At 37.1% G+C, this 27,489-nt stretch overlaps 1 protein-coding gene across 1 annotated transcript in view; it reads left to right on the top strand.

The window, feature by feature from the left end:
- The window catches only part of ARHGAP15 (Rho GTPase activating protein 15), a 665,200-nt gene that overhangs the window by 438,809 nt on the left and 198,902 nt on the right, over positions 1 to 27,489 (top strand). Inside the window, exon 11 of the mRNA XM_079782709.1 lies at positions 18,675 to 18,752. Coding sequence (XP_079638835.1) covers positions 18,675 to 18,752 — 78 coding nt within the window. The remainder of the gene's footprint in view (positions 1 to 18,674; positions 18,753 to 27,489) is intronic.

The raw sequence follows: 27,489 nt of genomic DNA, 5'->3' as shown, positions 1-27,489 counted from the left end.
TCTTGGTCTGATATATGTATGTCCATGTTTTCTATTCAAATTCTTTTCCCACCAGAAAGTCTTCTTTTCACAAGCTTTTTATGGATAGGAACAGATAAACATTTTTTCTTACTGGACAAACCAATGGAGAAGACACAAAATGGGGGATTTATTAGGCTAGAAACTGAAGTAGGCTAGAAATCAACTCTTCTTTACTGAAAATAATTCTAGAGATAGTGCGTAGATTCCTGAGGAGCCAACAGAAACAGCTAGAGCACCATGAGCCAAAAATGGAGGACCACAGGTCAAACTAATATCATTTGGCCATATTTTCCCATATCTTTACACACTAAAATATAAGGAACTTTAATATTTTAATGTTTTGTGTAAAGGGGAAAGAATTCAAATAATTCTTAAAATTCCATATTTTTAAATTAACTCTCACAAATTCTCATTACCAAAACAAAAATGAAAATGTTATGGTGCCTTAAATTGTTGGAGAGTGCACAGGAATACTCTTTCATGAACAGCCACCTTCCTTTAGAGGTGCTTGACAGGTTCCCTTGCCTAGAATTTCTAACATGGCATATGCGAATGAAAAGCCCTTCCTACTCCCAGTCCTGGGCCACTTACTGCGTCACTGTCCTGTTTGACAGGATGGTGAGGAGGGAGAATGCTTTCCATTTTTTGAACATTGCCAAATAATACAGTTTTATCTCTATATTTATCACAGGATATTACAACTAATGTTGGTAGGTAACAGGGTTAACATTGGAAGGAGTCTGAAATCGTGAGAAGACAGTTACAAGACTATTAGTGAAATTTCTCACAGCGGCAAAACATGGGTTCTGAACAAGTACAAGTAGGAATGGGCACTTATTTGCCCTCTTCCTTCCTTTTCTTTGCCAGATGGCTTTTTACCTCACAGTAATGGGCCCCTTGAGCACTGTGTCTGACCTCCAGTACCTTCCTCCTGGCAAGCCTGCCTCAGAATATCATTTTCACCTTCGCTTGAAGTATCACTCTGAGTATATGTGTTTTAAAAGGTATCAGTAATTTAGCATTAAATGGCTTTGTATCTTGTTAGAGTATGTTTAACAAGCATCAGGGAAGAAAGGAGTTTTGTTTTTGTTTTTCCATAAGTAAAGAGAGGCAAAGAGAGACATACTGCCACCTGTAAAAGCACAGTGTGTCCCCTCTTCCTCCTAAGGGTTTTGCTTGGAGAACACTGTTTTTTTTTAAACTTGAACAAAATAAGGTCATTATGTTCTTTTAATATTCTGGACAATAAAATAATAGAAATGTGTTTGTTTCTGGGAAGAGTCTTTGTTAACAGTTTTAATTAAGGTGTGCTTGAAAAGTTGAAAGTGGGCTGTGAATCAGGGATCTCATGAATCAACCATTGTTCAGGGCCACATGTCTCCAGCTGAGGCTGAAAAGCCCTAAGCTGACTTTCTGGGGAGACTTAAGGCCACCAGAAGGATGAGAGGTGGCATCAGATGGAGCCGTGGTGTGCATACTGGCAGCTCCACATGTACAGCAGGTGCAGAAGAATGGCACAGTGGGAGGAGCCCCTAAGACTGCTTTCTGCAGACCCCAACTGGGAGGAGACAGGCCTGGTTTGCAGAGATCTCATGTTTCCAAGGAAGAATGGTGTGCCTCTTCACAGAGTTTCAGTCTATACAGCAAAGCTCTATATGGATTCATATAAGTTCAGCTCCTGAACCTCAGTTTAGAACATTGCACTCACCTAAAAGAAAAATCATTGTATAAGCTGTTCCTGAAGAAAGATAGATTATTTATTACACTTTTCATATCATGGAAATTATCTATAACTAGAGGCCCGGTGCACAAATTCATGCACCAATGGGGTCCCTCAGCTTGGCCTGTGGGATCGGGCCAAAACTGGCTCTTTGACATTCCCCAAGGGGTCCCGGATTGCAAGAGGGAGCAGGCCAGGCCTAGGGACCCCACTGGTGCACGATCAGGACTGGGGAGGGACTGTCGGAGGGCTCCAGAGTGTGCCCGGCCCATCTCGCTCAGTCCCGATAGGCCAGACCCCAGCAGTAAGCTAACCAACTAGTCGGTGCATCTGCCCCCTGGTGGTCAGTGCACGTCATAGCGAGCAGTTGAGCGACCTTAGCATATTACGCTTTGGTTGGTTGAACGGACGACCAGACACTTAGCATATTAGGCTTTTATTATATAGAATAATAAAAGCATAATATGCAAATCGACCAAACGACCGAACAGCAGAACAACTGTCTGGATGACCCCGCTATGACATACACTGGTGCCAGGCCAGCCAAGGTGGGTGCGATGCGATTGGTTGGGGGGCCCACCATTGCCCCACGATCCCCCGCAGAGGGAGGCCCAGGCCACCGGCCAGCGGGGTGATCAATTGAGGGGCTCTATGATCGCCCCACAGAGGGAGGCCCAGACCAACAGCCAGGGGGGCAGACCGATGGTGGGGGGACTCTGCGATTGCCCCAAAGAGGAAGGCCCAGGCCACCCTCTGCAGGACAATCAATCCGGGGGCTCCACAGAACCGGGAACTGGGGGTATGTGATGGTGGACACAGGCAGCTGGGGCCAGGAGGCAGCCGGGACTGGGAAGGCCTAACCTAGCATGAATTTTGTGCATCGGGCCTCTGGTTATAATGATAAGAATAAATCATGTTTAAGGATAAATTGTGTTTAGTCAAGTTGAAAAATGTGCCTCTTCTCCTCCAAATCTTTAAGTCCAGTTAAAGTACTCCATTTCCCTGTATTTTGGTATATCGGAAAATGTCAGGAAATCCAGGCAAGGTTAGCATTTGGATAATAGCAACTACACTTTGGATTATCTTGAAACCAACATGGTACACCCAGTTTCTCTCTCTTTTTTCCCCTCTTCTATGATGTATTATATTTTGACCTCTTATTCTCCATCTCTTCTTATTCCACATCCTACACAAGTGAAGTCTTGTTGCATTTGCCTTCGTTTTGGCTAAATTCTGCTCTCAGAATAGGATTTAAAAGGTTAACCTGCATTAACGTGCACATGGCTTGGGAGGTTTCATTGAAATCCCCGCTATGGGATTTAAAAAGAAAGGAATAAAATTCTAATTGCAGAATTTTAGACATAAGCAAAACTGTGCAAAGGAAATATTTTAAGAAAGAATTACCTTTCCAAAAGTTTTGAAAAAAATACCACAAATATAGTCCTTATAATAAATGTCAAGACTAACCATAGAGGCTGATGGCATAAAGCCCAAGTCTTCAGATTTTTATTTCTATCTTCTTTCATTTCTATCCTCTGTAGCACTTCAAGAGTCAACTATAGTGACTAATTATGGATTTTTCTCACATTATTCCCAAAATTCAAAATCTGCCAGCCCTTGGGGAAAATAGGGAAGTTAAGACACTATTTATTTACATTTCATACACTGGAAACCATTAAATGTATTTGTAACTTGGTTTCTTACACTTAGACAATCAGGTATAATATTGTGTTAATGAACATCAACTTATGTAACACACCTTAGTTTAATATACCTTCTTTCCATGACAACAGATTTTAAAAAAATGACAGATGCTAAATATCTAACAATAGATGCTAATTATGTATGTGTGTGTATATACATATATATCACAAACAAATATTTCAATAAGATGTTTGATGTGGACCTATGTGACAAAATCATCCAGCAGTAGGAAATCTGTTTTGTATTACCCTAGTGCTAGATGAGTTTAAATAAGGGAACAATTGGTATTGAAATTCCTTTTTTAAGTCAACAAGAAATGTTTTAAGTAATTAGAGTGTGTGCAATTCTTTCCTAGATGGTTAACAGCCCTCAAGTAGTCAAGAATGAAGCTGAGAAGATAGGTCTCTCCACATTAAAAAAAAAAAAAAATGTTTGCCTAATCTTTTCCACTTATTGTGTGATAATAGAAATCAAGAAAGTCAACAATGCTAGTTGTGGGCTTTTATCTATACATTTCTCTTTGTACCAGCCTTAATATCATGAGTGACAAAAATACAAATTGTCCGGGGATAGTTAGAGCTTCTATTAGGGAAAATGATTATGTCTTTTCAGCTCGATTCCAGAGACCTTATATTTGTTTCTCCAAACCTGGGTGTGATTTGTCTAATAATGGAATAATTGAATCATACTTAAATTCTGAGATTTCTACTGTGTCTCATGAAGATTTGGAATCTGATATTATGGGTTTTAAAGCATCTTTTGGCTAAATTAGAGATATAAAATAGAGCAATCAAGGACACAGTAGATTTATGATAATCCTCCAATCTTTTTCAAGTGAGCCTATGAAACATAAAACTATGTCAAAATTAAAAAATACATTCTTTGGCATAATATTTCAGTAATAAAATAAATGTTATTATTGTCATTTATTTTCAAGAGTACTACATGTGTATATATACACATATAAGCATACATATACATATTATAAAATGGTTGGGAAATTAATGAAATAACAAATAAAACTAGAATCATTTTTATGATCCCACTATATATAATCACTGTTAACAATGCAATGCATTATATTACATATTTTACATATATATATCAATAACACATATTGCTTAACTGTTTAGGATATAATGTGAAATTGAATATATATCATAATGGTGTTTACTTCTAAAGTTGGCTTCAGAGCATATATACAAACCTGAGTGCATTGCTCAAATGTGTTGTATATGATGAAATATTTTTAAAAGCGGGTGCCATTGCCACTAGTACATGAATTTGCATGTGGGATTCACTTACAGTGCCTGGAACCAATGCTGGTACAATACTAGTAGCTCTATAATATCTGAACTGTGCATTCTTTGTTCTTTGCTGTATGTATCCCCAATGCCTAGCACACTTTTGCAAAATAGTAAGTATTTAATCAATATGTGTTCACTTGCACAGAGGGCTGGAGTTCACCAACTCAAACTCTTTCCATCCGGAATTTTTCTGTCCTTCCACTTAACCACAATTTAGCACAGGTCCGTGTGCCAAACAAGGAGGAATATGCAATCATCCGATCTTTCTGTTTAGCAGAAGCATTAACAATCTCCATGCAATAGTCTCTCCTGTGTTCTCTGAAGGAAAACAATCTACTTTATGTTTCCTGAGGAAAGGAAACTCAGTCTTTTCAGTCTCATCCACTGTCATGGTCAGGAGCATCTTCTTCGACTAGGAAGAGTCTGATGTCACCAGAATCTCTCAGTAGGTTGGGAGGGCATGAAGAATTTGAAAATAACTAAAAAGACTTGCTTATCGTTAAATATGCTCAAGCAGGTTTGTAGGCTATTTTGCTTTTGTGTCTGGAATTCAGCTCACCTGGCCCACTTTGGAAGCAGCAGCCGGAAAGGGCTCTTTCTCACCTGAATGCCCAGCAGAGCAAGCCATCAACCCTCCAGGAAGTGTCTAGTCCAAGGGTCTGAATTAGCGGCACCTCCCGAGGGAAGATCAAAAGTTATGCTCCACCAACACAGAGACACTGAGAAATGGTTGAATGTGCTCTAAATTAAACTGCCCTGGTGGTGAGCAGAGATCTGCCAAAATCTTTCAATTAATCACTTTTACCTTCAGGGCAAAGTTAGGCCTGAGAGTATTTCAATAGGTTTTTATTGGAACAGGGTTATTTCAGATATTAGACTATGTTGCACAAAGTAAAAATAATGTTATTTTTAAGTTGCTACTCTTGTTAAATAAAAGTTGGCAAGCATTCTTGGGGTCTGTATTATGTCTGTGTATTTGTGTGTATATGTGTGTGTGTGTGTGGCTTTCTCCAGGGCCATAAGCCTCACTGATTCGAAAAGTGAACAGCCATGAATTAGTTGGTAAATATATTCATATAATTATTTTCATTAATAATATGTCATAAATAGTAGAAGAAAGGTTTTGTGTAATTCTCTGCAATACAATTGAGATATTTTTTCCTACATCTTCAGCAGTAAGTTAATTAGAATCACCTGCATTTCCTTGGGTGGACACCAAATGGATTGCAAACAAAAACAGATTAAAATAGCTGCTGGAGCTCATGGCATACAGATGACAAGATGCACAAAAAGGACAGCGAGGCACTGAAAATGTTCACTTTTCAAACAATTCAGAGGAAATTTAGCTCTTGCAACTTCTCTGTAAAAGCTGCTTGTAAGTGTTTTGCTGAAAGGCTAGAATAGCTTTGTTTCTGATCCCTTGATGAGTGAGAGAAATGTTTAAGAAAGATCACTTTACAGAGAGATTCGGGCTGAAATGCGATGACTGTGATTCAAGCCAAGCCAAAAATTACAGTTCAGAATGAAAGGGGAGGTACGTGGTTTGGGAATCCATTTTCCCACATTCCTGAATCTCAATCATCCCAGCCAATGTTTTAAAAAAAGTCCAATGGAAAACAATGAGGTCACTTTGTTTAGATATTTTTTAAAATAGGTGTGGAGGGATTGGGAAGAATGAGAGCAAATATATGAATTTTAAATCAATGTCTATGTCATGTAAGATGGGATCAAAGGCTCACATTTGTGTAACGATTAGGACTTCATCACAAAAGGAGCCATTTTTTCAGTGTTTTCTTCTTGTTTGTGTATGCAAGCTTTTTCTTTCATGTCTTTAACTTATGAGAGAGTTTGTTGCTAAAATTTTACAAAGAAAAATGTGTACCTGGGCATAGTCCACAGATTACTCCTTCCCAGGTTCCAAGCTTTCCTTAGGAATGGCATCTTCAAATAATGCTGACATGTTTGCTTAAAAACTACCAGATGATAATGGCTGAGAAATTCCACTATTTATTCTTCCTCCTCATATTTATTTTAAAGAAACACTCTGAGCAAGTCACACGACCAAAAGAGTGATTTATTTACATCAGCATAATCACAGCATAACAACAATGAAACTCACACATCAAAGACTGTCAGAGAATGATATGAGATGAACCAAACACAACCTCCAACTTCAATATCTTCCAGACACATGAAGTTTTCCTTGAAGACAAGAACTCTCACTTAGTAATCACAATCATTGGCCAATATTGGTTTTCAAGACTAAGATTTTTAAAAAGAAGAAACATGTGAGATAATTTATCAAAGACTATTTCCAGATACGTTGGTTCCCATGTTCCAGAAATCATTTCAGTTGATTATCATTAGTCTTCTCAAATCAAGGGTATTAGGTGTCCTCGTGAAATATTATAGGCAAACTGAAGGTCTTTCTGAGGTGCTTTTTTACTTTGAGATATTTCCTAAGCCTGGTATAATTCTATGAATATTTGTCTACCATCCTACAGGCTTTCTCCTATTAGGCCTCAAATTCCTAGTTGAATTTAGACAGATATGTAAGAATTAATGACTAAGAAATGAGGAACCAAAATATGGGACAACATTCTTAGAGTCTCATTTCATTTTACCCAGGCATTAAGCAGCATATACAAATGGCTCTCATCTATATCACACTTACCATGTTTAGCTTGTTTTTCTTTTGTCTTTTCCCTTAGTTGCCTATCATTTAGTAATCCCTAAGTTAGAAGGCATGATTTTAAAGGCAATTGGTCCAGTAGTAAGTCTGAGTGGCATACAAGTAGAATTAAATGTATGGAAGTTATATATGAAAATAAGCCTGACACATAAAAGAATCATAGCAAATGGAAACTGGGATCTAGTCCTCAGTAGTGATTTGAATTTTCACAAGACTTTTTATACACTACTGTCCATGTTTCTAGACTCTAATGGTATGGATAAGTATCTCTATACTTGAAAATTGTGAAATATTAAGGCAAGAACTAAGTATAACTATAAGGAGGAAATTTTTTAAATATGAGGAATGACTGTGCATATTGAGGACAGATGGTTTTTGTGTTCCTGGTAACATTTAAAGAATCCAGTGTGATATGCCTCTATTTATTAAAGTGGCCAATATCCCACTTAGAAAGAATTGGAGATATGGGAAACTAGTGCAATAAATGGTTTTCCAAAATGTTTCCAACAATATAACTCTACACAAGAATATTTAATAATAGTTAAAAACAATATAGCCAGCCTTTCCCCCTATACACAATGCCCAACTACTATTGTCATAGATCTTTTCAAGGCATGAGTGGTACAAGACAGAATCACTAACAATATAACCAGTAATGTACTTAACACTCAGGATATTTTGTCCTTTCTGCTTCCAATTTTAAGTTTGTCTCCTCAGGCTCCCAAAAAGGACAAGGCTGGTTGAAAGGTCAGGACCTGGCAGAATAGAAAATATGAGATAGACAAATAATAGATAGATAGATAGATAGATAGATAGATAGATAGATAGATAATTTTTTTATCCTCATCTGAGGATATTTTTCCATTGATTTTTTTTAGAGTGTAAGGGAAGGAGGAAGAGGGGGAGAGAGAGAGAAAGAGGGAGAGAGAGAAAGAGAGAGAGAAAGAGAGAAAGAGAGAAACATCGATGTCAGAAAGACACATTGATTGGCTGCCTCCTGCAGGTGCTCTGACCAGGTACATGCCTTTGATCAGGAATTGAACCCGAGAACCTTCTGGCTGTGGGTCAAGACTCTAACCACTGGGAAAAACTGGCCAGGACTAGACAAAAATTTTAACTTGAAGTCTTATTGATTGTATTTTCTACTATAACAGCTTAAACCATTCGGGGGAGGGGGTTTGAAAATGTTCTTAACCACCCAATTTTTCAATGAAAAGTCCTTGAAAAAACCAACATTCCTCCTGATTCAAGATTCTCTGTTTGATACTGTATATATGTATATTTTAATTCTCATCTGAGGACATATTTTTTATTGATCTTAGAGAGAAAGGAATGGGGAGAGAGAGAAATATTGATATGAGAGAAACATCCATCTGTTATCTCTCATACTCACCCCAACTGGGCATTGAACCTGCAACCTAGGCATATGCCCTGACCTGGAATCAAACCCACATCCTTTTTGTGTATAGAACAATGCCCCAACAAACTGAGCCACCCAACCAGGGTGAGTGTTTGATGCCATTTTGTCCTTAGTTCCTTTGTGCTCTTTCTATTTTAGGATACTTATTTAAATCTGGACTTTGGCTCTATCTAGAACACTGGCTATACAAAAATGTAAAATAATGGTTTATTTATTGGCATCACAGATTCTAAGCAGTTTTCTCAGAAATAAAATTAAAAAAACCACCCTTCTCTTAGTGACCACTTTTCAGTCTAACATTTTAAAGAGAACTTTTAGCAACAAACACTTGTCACTTCCTTACCTTATGAGGATAAAATTTTTATTTTCTGTATCTATGATAAAATATCTAGAAAAATATCTAGTTGATGAAAAATATTTAATTCATGAATGAGCAATCAAAAGTGGACTGTTACCCAAATCAAACAAACTAATGAAAAGAGTGAGGAAAATTGAAGATAAGTATCATTATGATATCATTTTTAAAAGAAAAATAAAAATGTGTTGCCGAAATCGGTTTGGCTCAGTGGATAGAGTGTCGGCCTGCGGACTGAAAAGTCCCAGGTTCGATTCCGGTCAAGGGCATGTACCTTGGTTGCAGGCACCAGTAGGGGGTGTGCAGGAGGCAGCTGATCGATGTTTCTCTCTCATCGATGTTTCTAGCTCTCTATCTCTCTCTCTTCCTCTCTGTAAAAAAATCAATAAAATATATTTAAAAAAAGAAAAATGTGTTGCCACAATTGTCTCTATGAAACAAGAATTTATAGCAGAGACACAAGGATCGTAGGACAAACTATCAAGTTGAGATGAAAACTATAAAGAAAGAGCAATTAAAACAAATGAAAGAAAAAAATATATCAATCTCAGTAATAAAAGGAACATTGGAAAAAGCATAAATTACAATAGGAACTTCTGTAAACACAAAAAGGGATAGGAATGAGAAAATGAGGGGTACACTGATCCTTAACCCTGAATTAACATTCTTCCAACATTAGAATTGGAGACATATAATGAGTATTTTAATATTCATAATTTAATCAGAGGTCATTTATGTCCCAGCGGCCAACAAATGAAATTATTACATAGCAGTATCTTTACAATCCAACGAAACATTTGTGTTTAGCATTAAAAAGTATATCTTAATGACAGACAATACAGGCCTTAACTTAGACTAAGAAAAAATGTCTGATTCTCCTTACTCAAAAAAAAAAAAAAAAAAAAATTTCCAGTGAAATAATAGAAAAGATGTGCTGAAAAAAAACATACAATAATGGTGCTGAAAACAGAAAAGGTGCCATCAGCAGACCAGAAATAGAAATTCCAGGAAGACAGAAAGCAGATGGGATCAAACAAGTGAAGAAATTAAAGCAGAAGAAACACCATTCCCAGACACCGTAATTAGGCACAGTTCTTTCCGGGGATGTCCTAGAGAATATCAAAATTTGGAGTTAATGAATAAAAAAGAGCAGAAATTGGCAAGTGGATGATAAAAGAAAGTAATTTACTAAATATTGGCTCTAACATCTGGGAGAACTGGGTGCTTCTCCATTTATCCTGCACCAAGGAAGCACCTGCAGCAGCGGCTGGAGCCTGAGAGAGTTTCACAAAACCGAGGAGAGGATGGATGCTGGCATTTGAGGAGGAAGGTGGTAGAGAATGAGGCATCTCAGGTCCTCTCCTCAGACCCTGTGTAAGAGAGCTTTGCCTTGGAGCAAAATAGTTAAAGTATTCCATATCCCAACTAATGTCCTCCTTTGGTAACTGAAGAACGTCTAGCCTACTGACTACTCACCACCATTCATTCTATAGGAGCCTTTCGTTCAGCCTATCCATTTAATATTGAAGCCAGTTAAGGGGTGCGAGAGAAGAGAGATGTGTTCAAATGCAGAAATACTCATGACTATTATTTATCCTAATTAATTTTCAATCATATGTGTAATTTGATATTTGAACAATAGTCATTCTAAAGAAGTTCTAGATGTAGAGAAAAGAGAGACAATAGAGGGAAGGGTAAGACAATGTTTTTGGTTGAGTGAATAGAGCATTGGCATGCGGACTGAAGGGTCCTGGGTTCAATTCCAGTCAAGGGCACATGCCTGAGTTGTGGACTCCGTCCCCATTGTGGGGCATGCAAGAAGAAACTCATCAATGATTCTCTCTCATCATTGATGTTTCTGTCTCTCTCTCCCTCTCCCTTCCTCTCTGAAATCAGTAAACGTATATGTGTGTTTGTGTGTGTATGTATGTATGTATATGCATATATATGTATATATACATATGTGTGTGTGTGTGTGTATATATATATATATACACACACACACACACACATATATTAGAGGCCCAGTGAATGAAATTTGTGCACAGGGAGGGGGAAGGGGTCCCTTCAGCCCAGCCTGCACCCTCTCCAATCCGGGACCCCTCAGGGGATGTCCAACTGCCCGATGTCCGACTGTCCGACTACCGGGATCGGGCCTAAACGGACAGTCGGACATCCCTCTCAGAATCCTGGACCACTGGCTCCTAATAGCTCACCTGCCTGACAGCCTAATTGCCCCTAAATCCCCCCCCGCCAGCCTGGTTACTCCTAACTGTCCCCCCCACTGGCCTGGTCACCCCTTACTGCCCCCCCTGCCAACCTGGTCGCCCCCAAACTGCCCCCCTCTGCCAACCTGGTCACCCCTAACTGCCCCCCCTGCTGGCCTGGTTGCCCCTAACTGCCCCCCCCCACCGGCCTGGTTGCCCTTTACTGCCCCCCCTGTTGGCATGGTCACCCTCAACTGTCCCCCTGCCGGCCTGGTCACCCCAATTGCCCCCCCTGCTGGCCTGGTTGCTCCTCACACACACACCCCGCTGGCCTGGTTGCCCCACGCAGCCTGCCATTCAGTCGTTTGGTTGTCCCTCACTAACCCCCTCTGCTGGCCTGGTCGCCCCACACAGCCTGCTTGTTTAGTTGTTTTGTCGTCCCTCACTAACCTCCCTGCCGGCCTGGTCGTAGGCAGCCATTTTGTGAGGGTGTGATGGTCAATTTGCATATCACCTCTTTATTATATAGGATAAGATATAATGTTTTCTGGTTGAAAGAGGCAAGACGTGGTATATCTGAGTGAAATTTTACTTCCACAAGTTTAAAGCGAAAATATTTTTATTTTTTTAATCCTGTGAGGCAAAGCAATTTACCTACAAACCATCAAGAATCAATTTGATATCAGACCTAATAGCAGCAGTGCTAAAAGATAATGGAACATTATTTTTCAAAATTAGCAAAGTAAAAGATTATGAAACTCAAATAAATATTCAAATCAGCAATTAATTATGAAGCAACAGAAAACAGTCATTCAGATGGAAGAGTAAGAAAAACTTACTAGTTATATAATTTTATGAAAAAAGAACACAAAAGTAAATTCAAGAAAGAGTAACAGTGGAATATAAGGAACAGTAGTTGACTCTGAGCTAGAGCCTCACTGTCAAATATGGTAGTCATAAGCCACATGTGGTTGTTATTTAAAATTAAATAAAAGAAAAATTTAGTTACTCAGTTCCATTAACCACATTTCAAGTGCTCAGCAGCCAGCCATATGTGGCCAATGACTACTGGCTTGGATAGTTAATATATAGAAAATATTTATCATCACAGAAAGTCCTATTGAATAGCACTTAAACTGAAAATATAAGAAACCTAGAGAGGGTGAAGAAGAGGACATATTAGACCTTGACTTTTGGAAGATCTCTGTGAAACAAAAATTTAATGTTGAATTCAATCTCACTTCTTTAAAAAAATAGTGACTCATATTAATCCATAGATAAGTCATAAAATATTTTTAAAGGATACGGTAAAATATTCTAAATTTGAGATTACAAGTAACAATAACAAAGAATAAAGTTGGAATTGATGAGGAAGAGGACAAGGGGAAGGAAGAGTAAATGTACCAAGTTCTTTATTTTTTAATAGCAACAGGTAATTTGATATATTAAAAAATAGAAATAGACAAATGTAACTAATAATACAAAGAGAAAGAGGGCATATGGATAAGGGGTAGTAACTATCACTAAACTCTTTCTTTTCTGATAGGGTGTCAATAAATACCATTCAAAGTTAATAAATTAATAAGGAGAAAATTGACATTAACATAAAATCAGTAACAACAAAAGGAACTAAAGCAGAACTGTTAACAAAGACTATCCTTGAACAACAGGTTAGAGTAGGTACTTAATTTTCTTAATTTTCATTGTATAGTCTTTTGTGTGGTTTAATTTTCACTTTTACCAAAGAAGTACATTGCCTTTATGGTTAAAAAAAAAATCTGCTTAAAATATTTTTATTATAAAGTCATAAGGTTTTATACAGAATAAAATTAATCTTGTTTGAAAATCAGAATTGTGAAGTATTTCTGGAGGTAATCATTCTTGAAGGCTAGACATCTCACAAGAAATTAGTAATAGTTAAGTAAAGTCAGCAATAGATGCAGCATAGATACCAGCCATTGCCACAGAGTAGAAATGAAATTTAGAAAGAGATTCAAATGGTATCCTGTACTCTCAGTCATTGAACTTAAAAGTGTGTGAACAGTTAAGTTAGCCATAAAAGATTGGAAGCACTCATTTAGAGAAGGAAATTTGTGCCATTCAGAATGATACAAAATCTCCCCTCATATTGAGCTCTAAATCCAAGCAGGACCTTCAGAAAGACTGGAAAGAAATGTGCAGCAGTCTTTGGGGGCAGTCTGGGTGTTCCTGCACTCACTAGTTCTTGCCAGAGGGAAAAGAGAAGACCAAAGTATTGCGAGAATGACTGTTCTTGCGGTAGCCCTGGCCTCCTGGGAATTGGGAAGTGCCATAAATCTCAAGAGTGGGACTGTTTGTGCAAATTTCCCAGCCCACATTTCAGACTCCAGAGGTTCAGATGCATTTTTTTTTTTTTATGTTCCAGAAAAACAAGCAGGCTTTGGGGACACACCTCTCAACCAGACTCAAACTCCACATCTTGGTGATTTATCCATCCTTCAAGCTATCAAGAATGCTACCTATTTTTAACAGGCTCATCTGCATTGTTAAAAACTGCCCTTATTTTGGCAGATAAGCCAGTCAACTCTGGAAACAGTGATGGTCTCTTAGACTTCTTTTTGGAAAGTGTCTTAAATTTATGGTGGGAATTACTCATGACAGCTGCATTCTTTCCACTGGGTTTAGACCACCATTTGGTCTAATCACTCCTAATTGTGTGTCTATTGTAGTCCACACTTCTTCAAAAGTAAAAGAGCGAAAAGACTTTTGAAAATCCACTAAAGCAATACCTGGTGATTCCTGTCAATGGTAAACACTATTTTGAAACTTAAGAAGGTCAGCTGATGATGAACAAAATCCACATTTGGGTGAATGTGGATTTCTTCAGAGATTTTTCACCGCTGCCGTTAATGCTAGTCTGATTTTTTTTTTTAATGTAAAATGACTTAGTTTCATCGTGTTCCCAAAATATTTTTAGCATAACAGGCAAAATTCCTGTCAGCATTCACAGTCATGGTATTTTCTTGAAAGAAGTACCTCTCAAAGTAATTTTCCTCCAAACACCACCAAAGTACAACATGGATACCTTAAAGACGTTGCTCATTTAAAAATCATAAGAGGTCTAATTATATTTCCAAAATAAGTAGTTTCCAATCCAGCAAGGATAATGTGGTCATGAAAAGGATGTCCAAATCCACCAATTTACATTGGTTTGGTTTGGCATAACTTTTAAAGTTCTTGGAGCAAAAGAGAGGATGGCACGTGAATCATTGCAATTTGGGGAATATTCCCAGGACTTTGGGTTTGCCATTCTGTGAACCATTCAGAGGAAAGCTAATCAACTTCAAGACTGCCCCTATATAATTTATAACTGCTAAAATTCACTGATATGTTCCAGATTATTTTGCAAAATGTAATACACTCCTTTTTCATATGTACTTTGTCATTTTCACTCTATTTATGTAATTTAAAAAGTATGATAGCAGGGGAGCATGAGCCATTTAAAGCAGGAGCTACTAATGTCAGAGATTGTTAACCTTCACAAGATAAATAGTACGGATATCTCTGAGTCTGAAGGGCTTGGAAGTTGTGTCAAGTTAGACTTAAATTGCATCCAATATGGTTTGCTTTACTCCCTTTTACTTTCTGGTTTTTATGTTAAGCCACAAAGCACTTTCTCTGCTGTGACTTAGTTCTATGACCACAGTGGTGGCACTGGTCTGAGTTACCCGCCCTGTCGTCATTCCCAGCCCTCCCTCCTTTTATCCCAAAAGAAAATTGGGTTATTAATTTAGGATGAGGCTGCTTTGTTTAAACAGTATAATGCTTTTCAATTGCTCATACATAATATATCTAACATACTGCTCTTTCAAATGTTTTTGATTACTGAACTTAAAAACAAAAACTAAAAAAAAAAAAAAACAACAAACCTTCCACTGAAATTTATGGTAAACCAAAGGGGTACTTCTTATGTTATATTTTAAATTTATACTGAAGAATTTCAGTAATTGAAATTTAGTTTATAACTTTAGATAATATATGCATGTGCATTTCAATAACATAAAATAATATTAGAAAAGGAAAAGTCCTAGCTTCAAAATACAAATGCACTTGATTTTGTATCTCGTATGAAGGAAGATGAATATTAAAGTGAGGTTTAAGAAGGGTCCTATTTACAATAAGAATATGTTGGAATTCAAGTAATTGTATTTACTATTAACCTCTGCTAAGGGTCCAACTAATTAAGAAAACAAACATTATTTATAAAAATATGTATAGTAATTTTTCTCATTTTTATTGTAGATGTTGACATCTCATCTTTAAGCATTATTTTAAGTAGGGCTAATTTGACTAATTCTTTAGGAAACAGGATTCTTATTTGGAGAATGTAGATCTATATATTCCATTGATGTTTTTATTTTCTAAAATATTCTGTTACTCAAATTCCTTCCGAGTAACTGATAATTCATGGAAAAAAACCAGGACCACTTTCTTTGGGCCAAACTTGGTTTGTATTGGCAAGCCAGATGACAGTATTCACTATTTGTGGTTCTGAATGGCTCTTGACTACTTCCAAATTCAAAACCATTACCAAAGTCGCTGAACTTGCCATGATGACCATTTTTCTATAGACAATATGGAGCCTCTAAAGGTGATTTTAGGGAATTCCAAAATACTTTCCTTAACGACTACATGTTCAGAAAAATCAAGCATACTCCCAACAGGGAAAACTTTGAAAGGGACACACTTACTTGAATGCTAAGTTTTAATATTTTTAAAATATATTACATTACTTAAAATTTATATTTAAAACTAAGTACCAAATACTACCTAATGACAAAACAAGAAAGAAATTGTTAATAAATTATAAAGTTCTGAGTCATTGTGCATAAATTGAAGACCAGCGTGGTTCTATACCAAGACTAAGAATCAAATATTAGAAAAATTTTAATTAAGATAATTGTCACATTTAAGTTGTCAAATGTATGGTATACTTAAAAGCAAACATACTGGAGTACTTTTGATTAATGAAGCTATTTTGTGCATCAGGAAAGAAGAATGTATTGGTTTTTATTATGGATATATCTTAAACACTTTCAATACACACAAATAAGTGTCCAAACTTATTCTAATTCCTCATATATTCATAGTTCTCAGGAAAGGACAAACTTGGTAACGTATTATTAGATTATTCTAGAACTACAAAAATCACACCAATTAGCCCGGCTGGTGTTGCTCAGTGGTTGAGCATCGACCTATGAACCAGGAGATCATGGTTTGATTCCCAGTCAGGGCACATGCCCAGGTTGTGGCTCAATCCCCAGTGTGGGACATGCAGGAGACAGCCAATCAATGATTGTCTGTCATCATTGATGTTTCTATCTCTCTCTCCCTCTCCCTTACTCTTTGAAATCAATAACAATATATATGTTTTAAATCACATCAACTAATACATTTGCTACTAGCTATTCAATTTTAATGACATTATCCCAAGTTATTCCATACTTTATTACATGGAAGGGTAAGCACCATTGTGAGGATGATTAGATGGGGGCATAAGAACATTTAAGGCAGTGAACATACTTTGTGTGATACTATCATGGTGGATACATGTCATTGTGCATATGTTTGAAACCGTAGAATATACAGCAAGATTGAATCCTAATGTAAACAGGGCACTTTGAATGATTATGATGTATCAATGTAGGATCACCAGTTGTAATAAGTGTGCTACTCTGGTGGAAGAATGTTGATATGGGAGAGGCTATGCTTGTGTGGGGGCAGAGGAAATCTCTGTACCTCCCTGTCGATTTTGCTATAAACCTAAAACTGCCCTAAAAAGGTAAAGTCTTATAAAAATAATGAGTGATTCAAAAGTAATAATACTAAAATAAAAATAATGAATATTTTTGTTTTTGAATTATGCTGTTAATACCAGTATTACATGTCATGTGATTCTACCCTAACCCACTGATGAAATACTTTGTACAATGACAGACATTTCCTACAATAAATTTTGTAAAAAAAAAAAAGCCATGTTAAATTAATAAAGAAGCTCATTTTATGTCAGGCGAGCTTTACAGAGCCTTTATTCTGCTACACTATCACAATAATTTCTACCAATGTATTTAATACTTACGATACCAGATTACAATGTTCAGCCATGGTGCTGTGCCACCTTAGAGAAGCTGCTGAGTCCGTGACCTCTGCATTGCTGGCACTCTCACCCAGGCCTCTCCAAGGGCACAGACACATCAGAGAATATATACTCTTGGCATTAAAATTATATTATCAACATTTTTAGGGATAATGATAGTGTTTGAATGTGTTTCTCTTTTAATTTTCCTGTTTCTTCATCATTTTGATGACCTGGTGTTAGAAATCACTAGCTGCTGTAATAGATGTGTGGAAAACAAGTGGTTGGTCATCTAAAGCCACTGCCAGTATATGTTATTTTGAATTATAGGTGACCAGTTTTAAAATAATCTGGAACAAATTTTACCATTTTGTCAAGGATTCATTTTATTTTTTTTCTCCCATAACAGAGCACCTCTTACCTGTAATGCACTAGAAATGTCAAAGTAATTATACATCTGGAATAAAAATTTTATACTGCAGTTTGAAATAACCAGGTCAATACATGTCATGCTGTTGTGGCACTGGAAAATGAGAATGGACTAGAACAGGATAGGACAGGACAGGGTAGGGTAGGATAGGACAGGATAGGATAGAAACTGGAGGGAGGGGAGAGAGAGTGATAAGAGAAAAAGGGAGACAAGAGGAGGAAAGAAGAGAAGGAAGGAAGGAAGGAAGGAAGGAAGGAAGGAAGGAAGGAAGGAAGGAAGGAAGGAAGGAAGGGAGGGAGGGAGGGAGGAAAAAACTAAGACTTCACAAATGCCTTGGGTTATTCTATCTTTCCAACAAGGGGCAATAATACTGAAGGTTCTTATTCCCTGCCCCCACCCTCAATTTTATGCCTATGCCTATATTTTCCTTGGGAATGAATCTGAACTATACTGTGAAATCCCATGCTACCTACTGCTCTTTTATGTTTCAACTAGATTCAAGTTTGTTGATTATTAACTGTCACTGAAGTTCATGATTAGTCTTTTGGGATTAAAATACTGAAGATTGCTTGGTTTAGGACATAGAAATATGATTGCGAGGAAGGTATTTGATTTACTACTGTCCTCCCATATTTATTATTTTTTCTTTTGCCATCTCAGTTTTCATATCAGCAAATATAAAGCATGCTTTTTTTATTTTCAGGTCTAGATGTTGATGGAATATATCGAGTTAGTGGCAATCTGGCAACAATACAGAAACTAAGATTTATCGTCAACCAAGGTAAGTGATTTCTTCACTTCAGAGATTATTTTCATCTCTACCAATATTTCTGATTCTGTGCTGTAAGCATTGTGAATGTATAATGATAAAAGTTTTGAAGAGACAAAAAGAAAGTTAAAAAAGTAAACAAGTATTACCAGAGAAGCAAAAGATACTTTATATGACATTAAATAGAATAGAGGGATCAACTAATAGTTTATGTGAAATAAATAATGAGAGGAATATGGCAAACTAAAAATGGAGAGGAAGCCTAGCTGATGTGGCTCAGTGGTTGAGCGTTAACCTATGACCCAGGTTATGGTTTGATTCCTAGTCAGGACACAAGCCCTGGTTACGGGCTTGATCCCCAGTAGGGGGCATGTAGGAAGCAGCCAATCAATGATTCTCTGTCATCATCGATGTTTCTATCTCTCTCTTCCTCTCAGAAATCAATAAAAATATATATTTTAAAAATAATGGAGAAGAGAATAATAAAAGAATAAAAGCAAGAAAAATAACCTAACTTCTAAAAGTGTTACCGGCATATAACAGACACTTGATATATGTTGATAAATATGAGTAACTGAATGATAGAAACATAAGAGTCAAAATCATAGATGTTAGAAAAATATATATCAATGAGTAAATGGATTAAAAATTAGGAAATGCATATACCCTTAAAGAATTACAAATGAAAACAATAATGTGATATCATTACACAAGCTTCCTACCTGGTAAATTATTCCTTAGTTTTCAAGGCCAAATTAGAAATAATTTCCTCCTGGGTTCCTATTTCACTGGAAAGTTGAATTTACTGTAGTACATACTCATGTAACTTGTAAAATTTCATTTCCTACAAGACCCAGAGATATAATGCCATCTTTTGGAGAGAGTGTTATAAAATGTACGCAGTGATTATGTTTTGCAAGCACTAAAATCTGAAAGTTTGGATTGAAAAAAATAGGATATTGGTTGAAATATCTGCTTCTTACACAAATCTCAATCCATCTAATAAGGTAAGACCTGACTCATCCTTGAATCTTCCTCCATTAACCAGTAATAGCTAAGGGTCTCCGTAGAGGAAATTCTTAATTAACATTTATTGAATTACATGTGTGTGTTGCACATAGAAATTGTATTACTGAGAATCATTAAACTCTCTAGCAGTTCAACTTGGGTTGAATCACCCTTTTAAGTGTTGACAGCAGTACTTTTGACCAGTGGCCACATGACTCATTTCTGAGAATCTTCACAGCTCTTGCTTGCTCACTAATGTGCACCTTTGCCTTTCACAATTACTCTCCTTCTTGGGGGGGAAAATAGTACTAGATTTTATCTCAGGTGCTCATATTGTCCCCATTAGACTGACCCAAAGCACCCCCTCTGTAGGTAAAAATTAGATAAAATAGCCCTGGCCTTATTTTTATTCCTGTTTATAACCAGCTAAAATTGCTTTTGCAATATATTTCATACTGAAACCATATCCTGATTGGAATTCTAGACAGCTGGGCAACACATTTCTTCTACAAAGAAGAAATCTCAAAACAGAAGCCATGGTAGAAACAAACACTAGTTGCATTTCCTGCCTTAAAAAAATTATGCTCAGCAGTTTGAAAAAGGCAAGAAAAAAATCTGCAGTGAACATATAAAATCTGTCCATCTTGTCTTTTGCAATCCAAACTTCAGCGTCCTTTGAGGCTGTGTAACTGCTCATGTTTCCATAAGAGTTGACAACGTAAAGCTGGACAGAGGCCTGGGTTGGTATCTGGTAGCACAGAATTGTCAGTAAACTGTCTTCCTGGTTTATAGCACTGTCAGAATGCAACACACTCAACACAAATTATTTTACATTAGGACCTTTGATACTGGTGGTTGTGTCCAAGTTGTGTTGTGGAGTTTTTTTGAATTAGATGATAAAAGAAATGTATATACCAGCCTCTCTCAAGTTTTGCCAATCAGATTATCCTTTGAATGAAATTTTTGGAGTGGACCCATAACTTTGGTACAAACAGCATACCTTCCCCTCCATCTGCATGCAACCTGGGCTCTGACAGCAGAGCTGACTTAGAAGAGAATCAGTGCTGGGGTACAAAGAGGTGGATGTGTACATCATGGCCTCCCCTCTGTGTGTGTGTGTGTATGTGTGTGTGTGTGTGCGCGCACAATGAAATGAAGTGGCAATGTGGTTATCATTCCATAAAAAGCATAAAGCGATATGTGAATGCAATGCATTCTTTTCTGTATTCAGAGATGGAACATGAATAATTTTGGCATGCTGTCTTTGTTTTAACACCTTTCATCTCCTCCTTGTCCATATTCCACAATGTTTCCTTTTTAGAAAGTCTAAATATACATGTTTAAAATGAACAGGCCTTATCCACCATTAGGCCAGACAAATGAAAACTGATTTGGGGGCTTTTCAAGAACAGTTCAGTTGCAATTTTTGTATTTCACTAACTTTCTTGAATGCTATAATCATCAGCAATTCTAAATTCACCAGTTGAATGATTCAATTTGTTTTGGTTTTCTGTTTGACTCACTAAATCGGTAGGAATTGTATACCCTTATTATACTTCCAGATCAGATGGCATACAAGTTAAATTCAAAGTGATAACTTTTGAAAAGCATTTCCTAATTATAACTGATAATAATAATAGTTATTATTATAAAAGTAGCTAACATTTTTCATAATTTATTATGTGGCAGGCACTGTACAAAGTGCTTCATGTATACAATTTAATTGAATCCTTTCTACCATCCCATAGAATAGGCACTCTGATTGTTCCCATTTTAAAGATGTGGAAACTGAGGTTCAGTAATGTTAGATGATATCCTAAGGTCATTCAGCAAGTGAGGAAGCCAGATCCCAGGTCTCTGACTCAGAGCCTATGTGAAGACCACTGCCATCATTCAGCATTTTTCCTTCCTTAGCTATTGATTACTGCCTTACTACTATAAAAGTAGAGATCAGCCTTTCTGTGCTATACACATCTATAAGTGAATTTATGTTTACACTTACTTTCTGGCTAGTAAGCGACAAGTGCTGTCATAGGAGTTTGGCTAAAACTGTTCACGAAAGAGAGATGCCTAGGAAAAGATCAAGCATTGTTGTTAGGAATAAGCCTGGCACTGCTGTTCTCTGAGGGGCTTTATAAAGCCACCTACCTTTGGACCAAGAAACTGCTTTAACACAATATTCTGTTGCAGCCTTCAGGAAAGGCATCAGGATTCTCAGTTTATGGGGCTGTCGGTGCATTAGCGAGCAGTGCTCTGCCCTGTTTGGTGTATTTGGTGACAGCCATCAGTGACATTCTGCTGATGCAACTCTCTCACTCTGCGAGGGCATCCCCATAGAATGCTTGTCTAGGACCTTAGATGTCAGCTTGCCATCAGCCTGTGACACTGAGTTGATTCTTCAGAATGAACTGTGACCCGATGCTTTTCTTGTGTGAGGGTACAAGGACAGGCTTCAACATGAAGGGTGCTGCATAACTGCCCTGAGAACTTTTGTCAGTGGGTCTTGGAAATCCCACCTGGCTGAATTCCCCTCCTTCTCACATCAACACTCTGGTTCAAGCTGCACATCTAGGCTTTTTGCCCCAACTCTAAATTCAGTTCGGACTCTCTGTGGTATTACTTAGACATTCTCTTTCACCTTGTAAAACGGGAAGAAGATAAACCAGCATCCTTTTCAGAAAACATCAGCTATGAAGCTCCTCAGGCCCATGAGCCGGTGGGAGAACCATGAGGCAGGCATGAAGGGCAGACCGGGAATTTCCTAGATGGGAGGTGCCTACTAAACAGTAACAAATATTCCCTCTAATCATTTCTCAGATGTGGAGAAATTGCTTCTTATCAGGATTGTAGACATGTTTTCCATATATTAAAAAAAAGGGGGAAGATTCTAGGAACACTCTCCTCTACTTTTCACACCAGGAGGAACAAAACATCTAAATGTCATAGATCAGTCTACATGGCCAAGAATCTTAATTGGGTGTGTGGGGGTGTGTATGTGCATATGATTGTGTGTGTTTTCAATGGAAGAGTTTTTTTTTCCCATTAATTTTCAGTCTTGCACTTTGCATATTTTTAATTCACCCAGATCTTATTGGCATACTAATCCACATTAAATATTGGCTTAAAGAGATGAATTTGCTTATTTTGAACATGCTAAGAATAAGTTGCATTGAAAATAAACTATTATAGAAACAACTTTTTATTATCAACTATAGCTAAACTACTTTTATTTAGATTTTTGCCACAAAGCAAAGCATTAACTTTTGTAGCTATCCTTATGCTTTTCATATTATTGAAAATTGAATAAAGAGGAAAGAAAGAATGTGAACAATTGGCAGTTTCATCATGAAATAAGCGAGTGGATGAAACAGAAAAAGATTTGGAAAAGGATTTCAAAACTTCTAGTTCTGTTCTCATAAAATAGCCCTCGTATCAAGTCCAGTCATTTTTCCATTAAGTGTGTTCATGTAGCCCTCTTATTATTTTTAAAACAAGGTGTTTCCTTAAGCCTACTTCACTCTCACCATCAACCACAGCAGCAACAAAACAAACTGTATTTGCCTTTAATCCCATTCTGTGGGGTGGTTTTTTGGTAAGTCAAATCATGGATATTGCACCTTTCTGGCTGCCATGTGATGAGATTATCTTTTAACAATGTTGTATTTTTCCCATTAAAGCTGAAAAGATCACTTGATTGTAAAAGAGCATGACTTTAACATCGTTCTGGGCTTTGGAAACTTTCTTAGACCTCATTTTTCAGCTACATCAAGTCAGGGAACTCAAAGACTACTGATGGCAAAACATGTATTGTTTTCTAGCTTCTTAAGGAAATGTATTGTCGTTAGTAAATAATGCTGAACACAGAGCTCAAACAAATAAGCTTTTCACATTCATACATATTTATACAGTTTTTAGTTTCTACTTAATATTCTAATAACAACTTCGTGAATATTTCTAGTCTCCAGTGTATACAAATTCTGACTGGCTGTTTAAACCAAAATTATAACATATGTTTATTATAAATTGTGTTTTATAATTTATTACATGCCAAGCAATAGGCCTGACCTAATGCTGTGGTGAACAATTAAAGGCAGAGACAATCTAGTGGGAAGAAAGCTAAGGGTAAGAATCAATGGAACTGCCTCTTTGTCTCGATTCTGACCTATTTGTGATTCTAATAGAAACTATTTTAACAACTCCTTTGAATTGCAGACTCTTCATTTCCAAAATGGGAATGATAATGAAAATGTGAGGACTTTAAAAACTTTGAGTCAACCCAGTGACTTTAATTAATATTTAGTTAAAATCAGATCAGTGTTACTTAGTTTTCTCAATCTAAACATGACAATATTAATAATCAGGTATGGTTTCTGACTTCCACATGACTGAATTTTCTTTGATGATATTAAGATTCTTTTTTAGGATGAAAAACCAACTACAGAAAAGCTTTGGAGACTCTCTGTTATCCAGTGATTCATCTCATTACTAGCCAAACTCATAGGACTTCTGGGTTCCTGGACACAAAAAAGAAATTTAGTTTTATGTTATCAATAGGCTTTTGGGGGACTCCATATTCCAGAAGAATAGCCCCATGATCATTGAAGAGAGTGAATGAAATCCACTGAAATTTTAAGCCCTAATTAGTTGTGGCTTTTCCGTGTATATTTGACCAAAAGTTAAATAAGCCAGAGTTATGCAATTGATTGATTTTTATAGCTTTCCTTGGGGGTTGACAGTTGAAGGAAAGTTATAAAAATCCATCATCATCATCCATCAGAATTAATAAGTAGTTACTAAAAATTGTGGGATAACACACCAAACTTACTTCTGCTCTATGTTCTATACAGCACTGGCTCCCAACCCTGACTGCATTTCAGAATTGTATTGGTTATCTACTGCTGCATAACAATGTAATCACTGACTTAGCTGCTTATAGAGACACACTTATTATCTCCCAGTTTTTCTGGGTCAGAAGTCTGGGAATGGATTGGCTGAATCCTCTATAAGGCTACAATCAAGGTGTTGGTCAAGGGTGGGTTCTCATCTGGCGGCTCGACGGGGGACATGCTCACATGATTGTTGGCAGGATTTAGTTCCTTGTGGGTTGTTGAAATGAAGGTCTCCACATTACTAGCTACTGTCTAAAGGCCTTGTGGACTCTCCATAGGCTCTCACAGCATGCCAGCTGGCTTCATTAAGGCCACAAGGATGAGAAACTAGTAGCTAAAGCAGAAGTTATCATCTCGTGTAAGATAATTATGAAGGCTATAACCCATCATCTTTGGTGCATTCTGATGGTTAGAAGCAAGTCTCAGTTCCTTTCCATTCCCAAGGGGAGGAGATTGCACAAAGCATAAACCCAAAGAGGAGGGAATAATCTAGGTCATCTTAAAGTCTGTCTGCCACAAGAATTAAGTGGTGGGGCTTTTCAAAAATAAAGTTTTTTTGGGGGGGAGAGAAAGGATTTTGGAGCCCAGTCATAGAAACTCTGATGTAAGAAGTCTGGGGTTGGAACTATAAGCATGTATTTTAAAAGAAAAACTCCCTAGTTGAGTCACATACACAGCCAGGTTTGGGAAGCCCTGAATAATAACCGGCTAGTTTTATTCTGGCTATCTAGTGGACACACGACCTACAAGCCATATGAAATCTTTGTTTGATTAAAGCAGAAATAGATTATGAAACTTTTTTGTTAACCAGTTTTCTAGTGATACAAGGTTTGGTTGGGGTTGTTTTTTTTGTTTTGTTTTGTTTTGTTTTGTTTTACTATTGATTAATGTAGTAATGTTCCCTAATTTTTATAAACTCCAAGTCATGATTTGATATATAAGTAAAAATGTCATGGATGTAACATGTATCTTATTAGTATGATTAAAATTACTGACATATTTTTCCAAGCTGCAATCCTTTTTCAATGTTGTAGATTCTGGAATAAATGGAAAGGTGTTTTGCCTAAGGATTTCCTAGCAAAACTAAGAAGTAAATAATGTTTTAAAATGTAACAGAGTAATGCTGATGCTAATGATAGCTAGCATTTAATTGAGAATCTACTATATGGCAGGTATGCAACTTTAGGATTATCTCTAACCCTCATGAAAGTTTGCAAGTTAGATACACTTTATTATTCACATTATTCACACAAGAAAACCATGGCTCAGAAAGATTAAGTAACTTTTCTGAGACCACAAAATTAATATGTTCTGAAGCCAGACAGTGAACTCATTTTAAATTTACTCTGAAGAATATATTGCTGGTTGCTGGATTCAATTTACTATGAGGGAGGGGGTAGAGAGACATTTTCTTCTTTAACATCAAAGAATCAAAGCCACTTATTCTCCTTATAATACTATATTATAATACTATAATACCAGTCTGTGTGACTCTTTTATAAGAGAAAACCTCATTTAAAAATGTCCTTTTAGTAAATAACCCCTAACTGCCTGTGACTTCATAAAAAAAATAGGAAGTTAGGTTCCCCTTTGTATCCCCAACATAGAAAAGTGCCCAGGACTCTGTGTGAACTAAATAAAGATTTTTCTCCAACAAAACAAAAGAACGATAAACTTCTAATAGCAAATAGTCTCCTTGGTAGATTGTGTTAGGTGCCATTTCTCGGTGTCTCACTAAAAAATGTCAGGCTATATTTTACATTATATTTTGTTTCAGACTCATAAATCACCACTTGATTTTAGATTGAAGAATCATGGGGCAGAAACGAAGAGTAGAGAATCCTGGATCCCCATTCTCTCCTTCTGTAAGACAAAGCTTGAGGGGAGATGACTTACTGCTCCTCAGCAAAGTCTGGTATTAGCAATGGACACGTCAGCCATGATATTGGGAGGAGTGGCATAAGCTGGCTTGCCATCTTGGCTCTCCAAAGTTTGGGAATGACTAAGTAGAGAGAAAAGCAAAATTGGATAAATAGTAACAAAACTATACTGCTCTTATTAGCCCATGCCTTGAATTTTGATCGTATGCTTTTGTTTGTTTATGCACAGGAAGTCCCTGTTGCTGGTAATTACAGCTCCAGTGACTCACATATATTTATATAGCACCTCGTTTACAAAATGTTCCATGTAGTTTCAAAGCATTTCCTAACAAAAGTGTGCTATGGAAAAAAAAAATGTATTCTCATCACCTCAAAGCTGCTTCTCAAAAGAAAAAGCAATAATAGTGCCAGGTCAGGAAGGAATTTTTCAAGTTCCCATGCACACCCTAAAAGTAATTGTCCAAGGTTTACAAATGTAGGGGCTGAAGCAATGCTCAAATTAAAATCTGAATGACTTCGCCTCACACACACTTTATAATCCATTTTCTTTTATGCCCTCACATTCATGGGCCCCCTGGAGAAGGAGTGGCAGGTATCCGGTATCCCTATCAGCTCTTCTCCCCTCTGCGGGTCCCAGCACATCAGGAACTATATGGAACTCTGAGGAGTGAGCTCCATAAAATAAGTTTTTGGCTTTTATATCATTCATTCCTTGACAGATACCTGAAAAGCTCATACTATGTGCCAGGCGACATGCAGGATGTTGGAAATACAGCAGCAAATACAACAAATGACATTCTCATTGATGTAGAGCTTTTATGTCCATGTCTATTCCAATTCGACAACCCAGAAAACTGGTGACTTATTAAATGTAAATTAGTGAGAAAATACCAGGATCTGCAGTCCCACAGGTCCTTCTTTCTACCTCTCTGATCTCAGCACATACATCTCCCTCGCATCTCATTATTTTTC

Source organism: Cnephaeus nilssonii (assembly GCF_951640355.1).
Source record: "Cnephaeus nilssonii genome assembly, chromosome: 10".
NCBI lineage: Eukaryota > Metazoa > Chordata > Mammalia > Chiroptera > Vespertilionidae > Cnephaeus > Cnephaeus nilssonii.
Note: the sequence above shows the minus strand (reverse complement) of the source record. Positions and strands in the feature narration are given on the sequence as shown.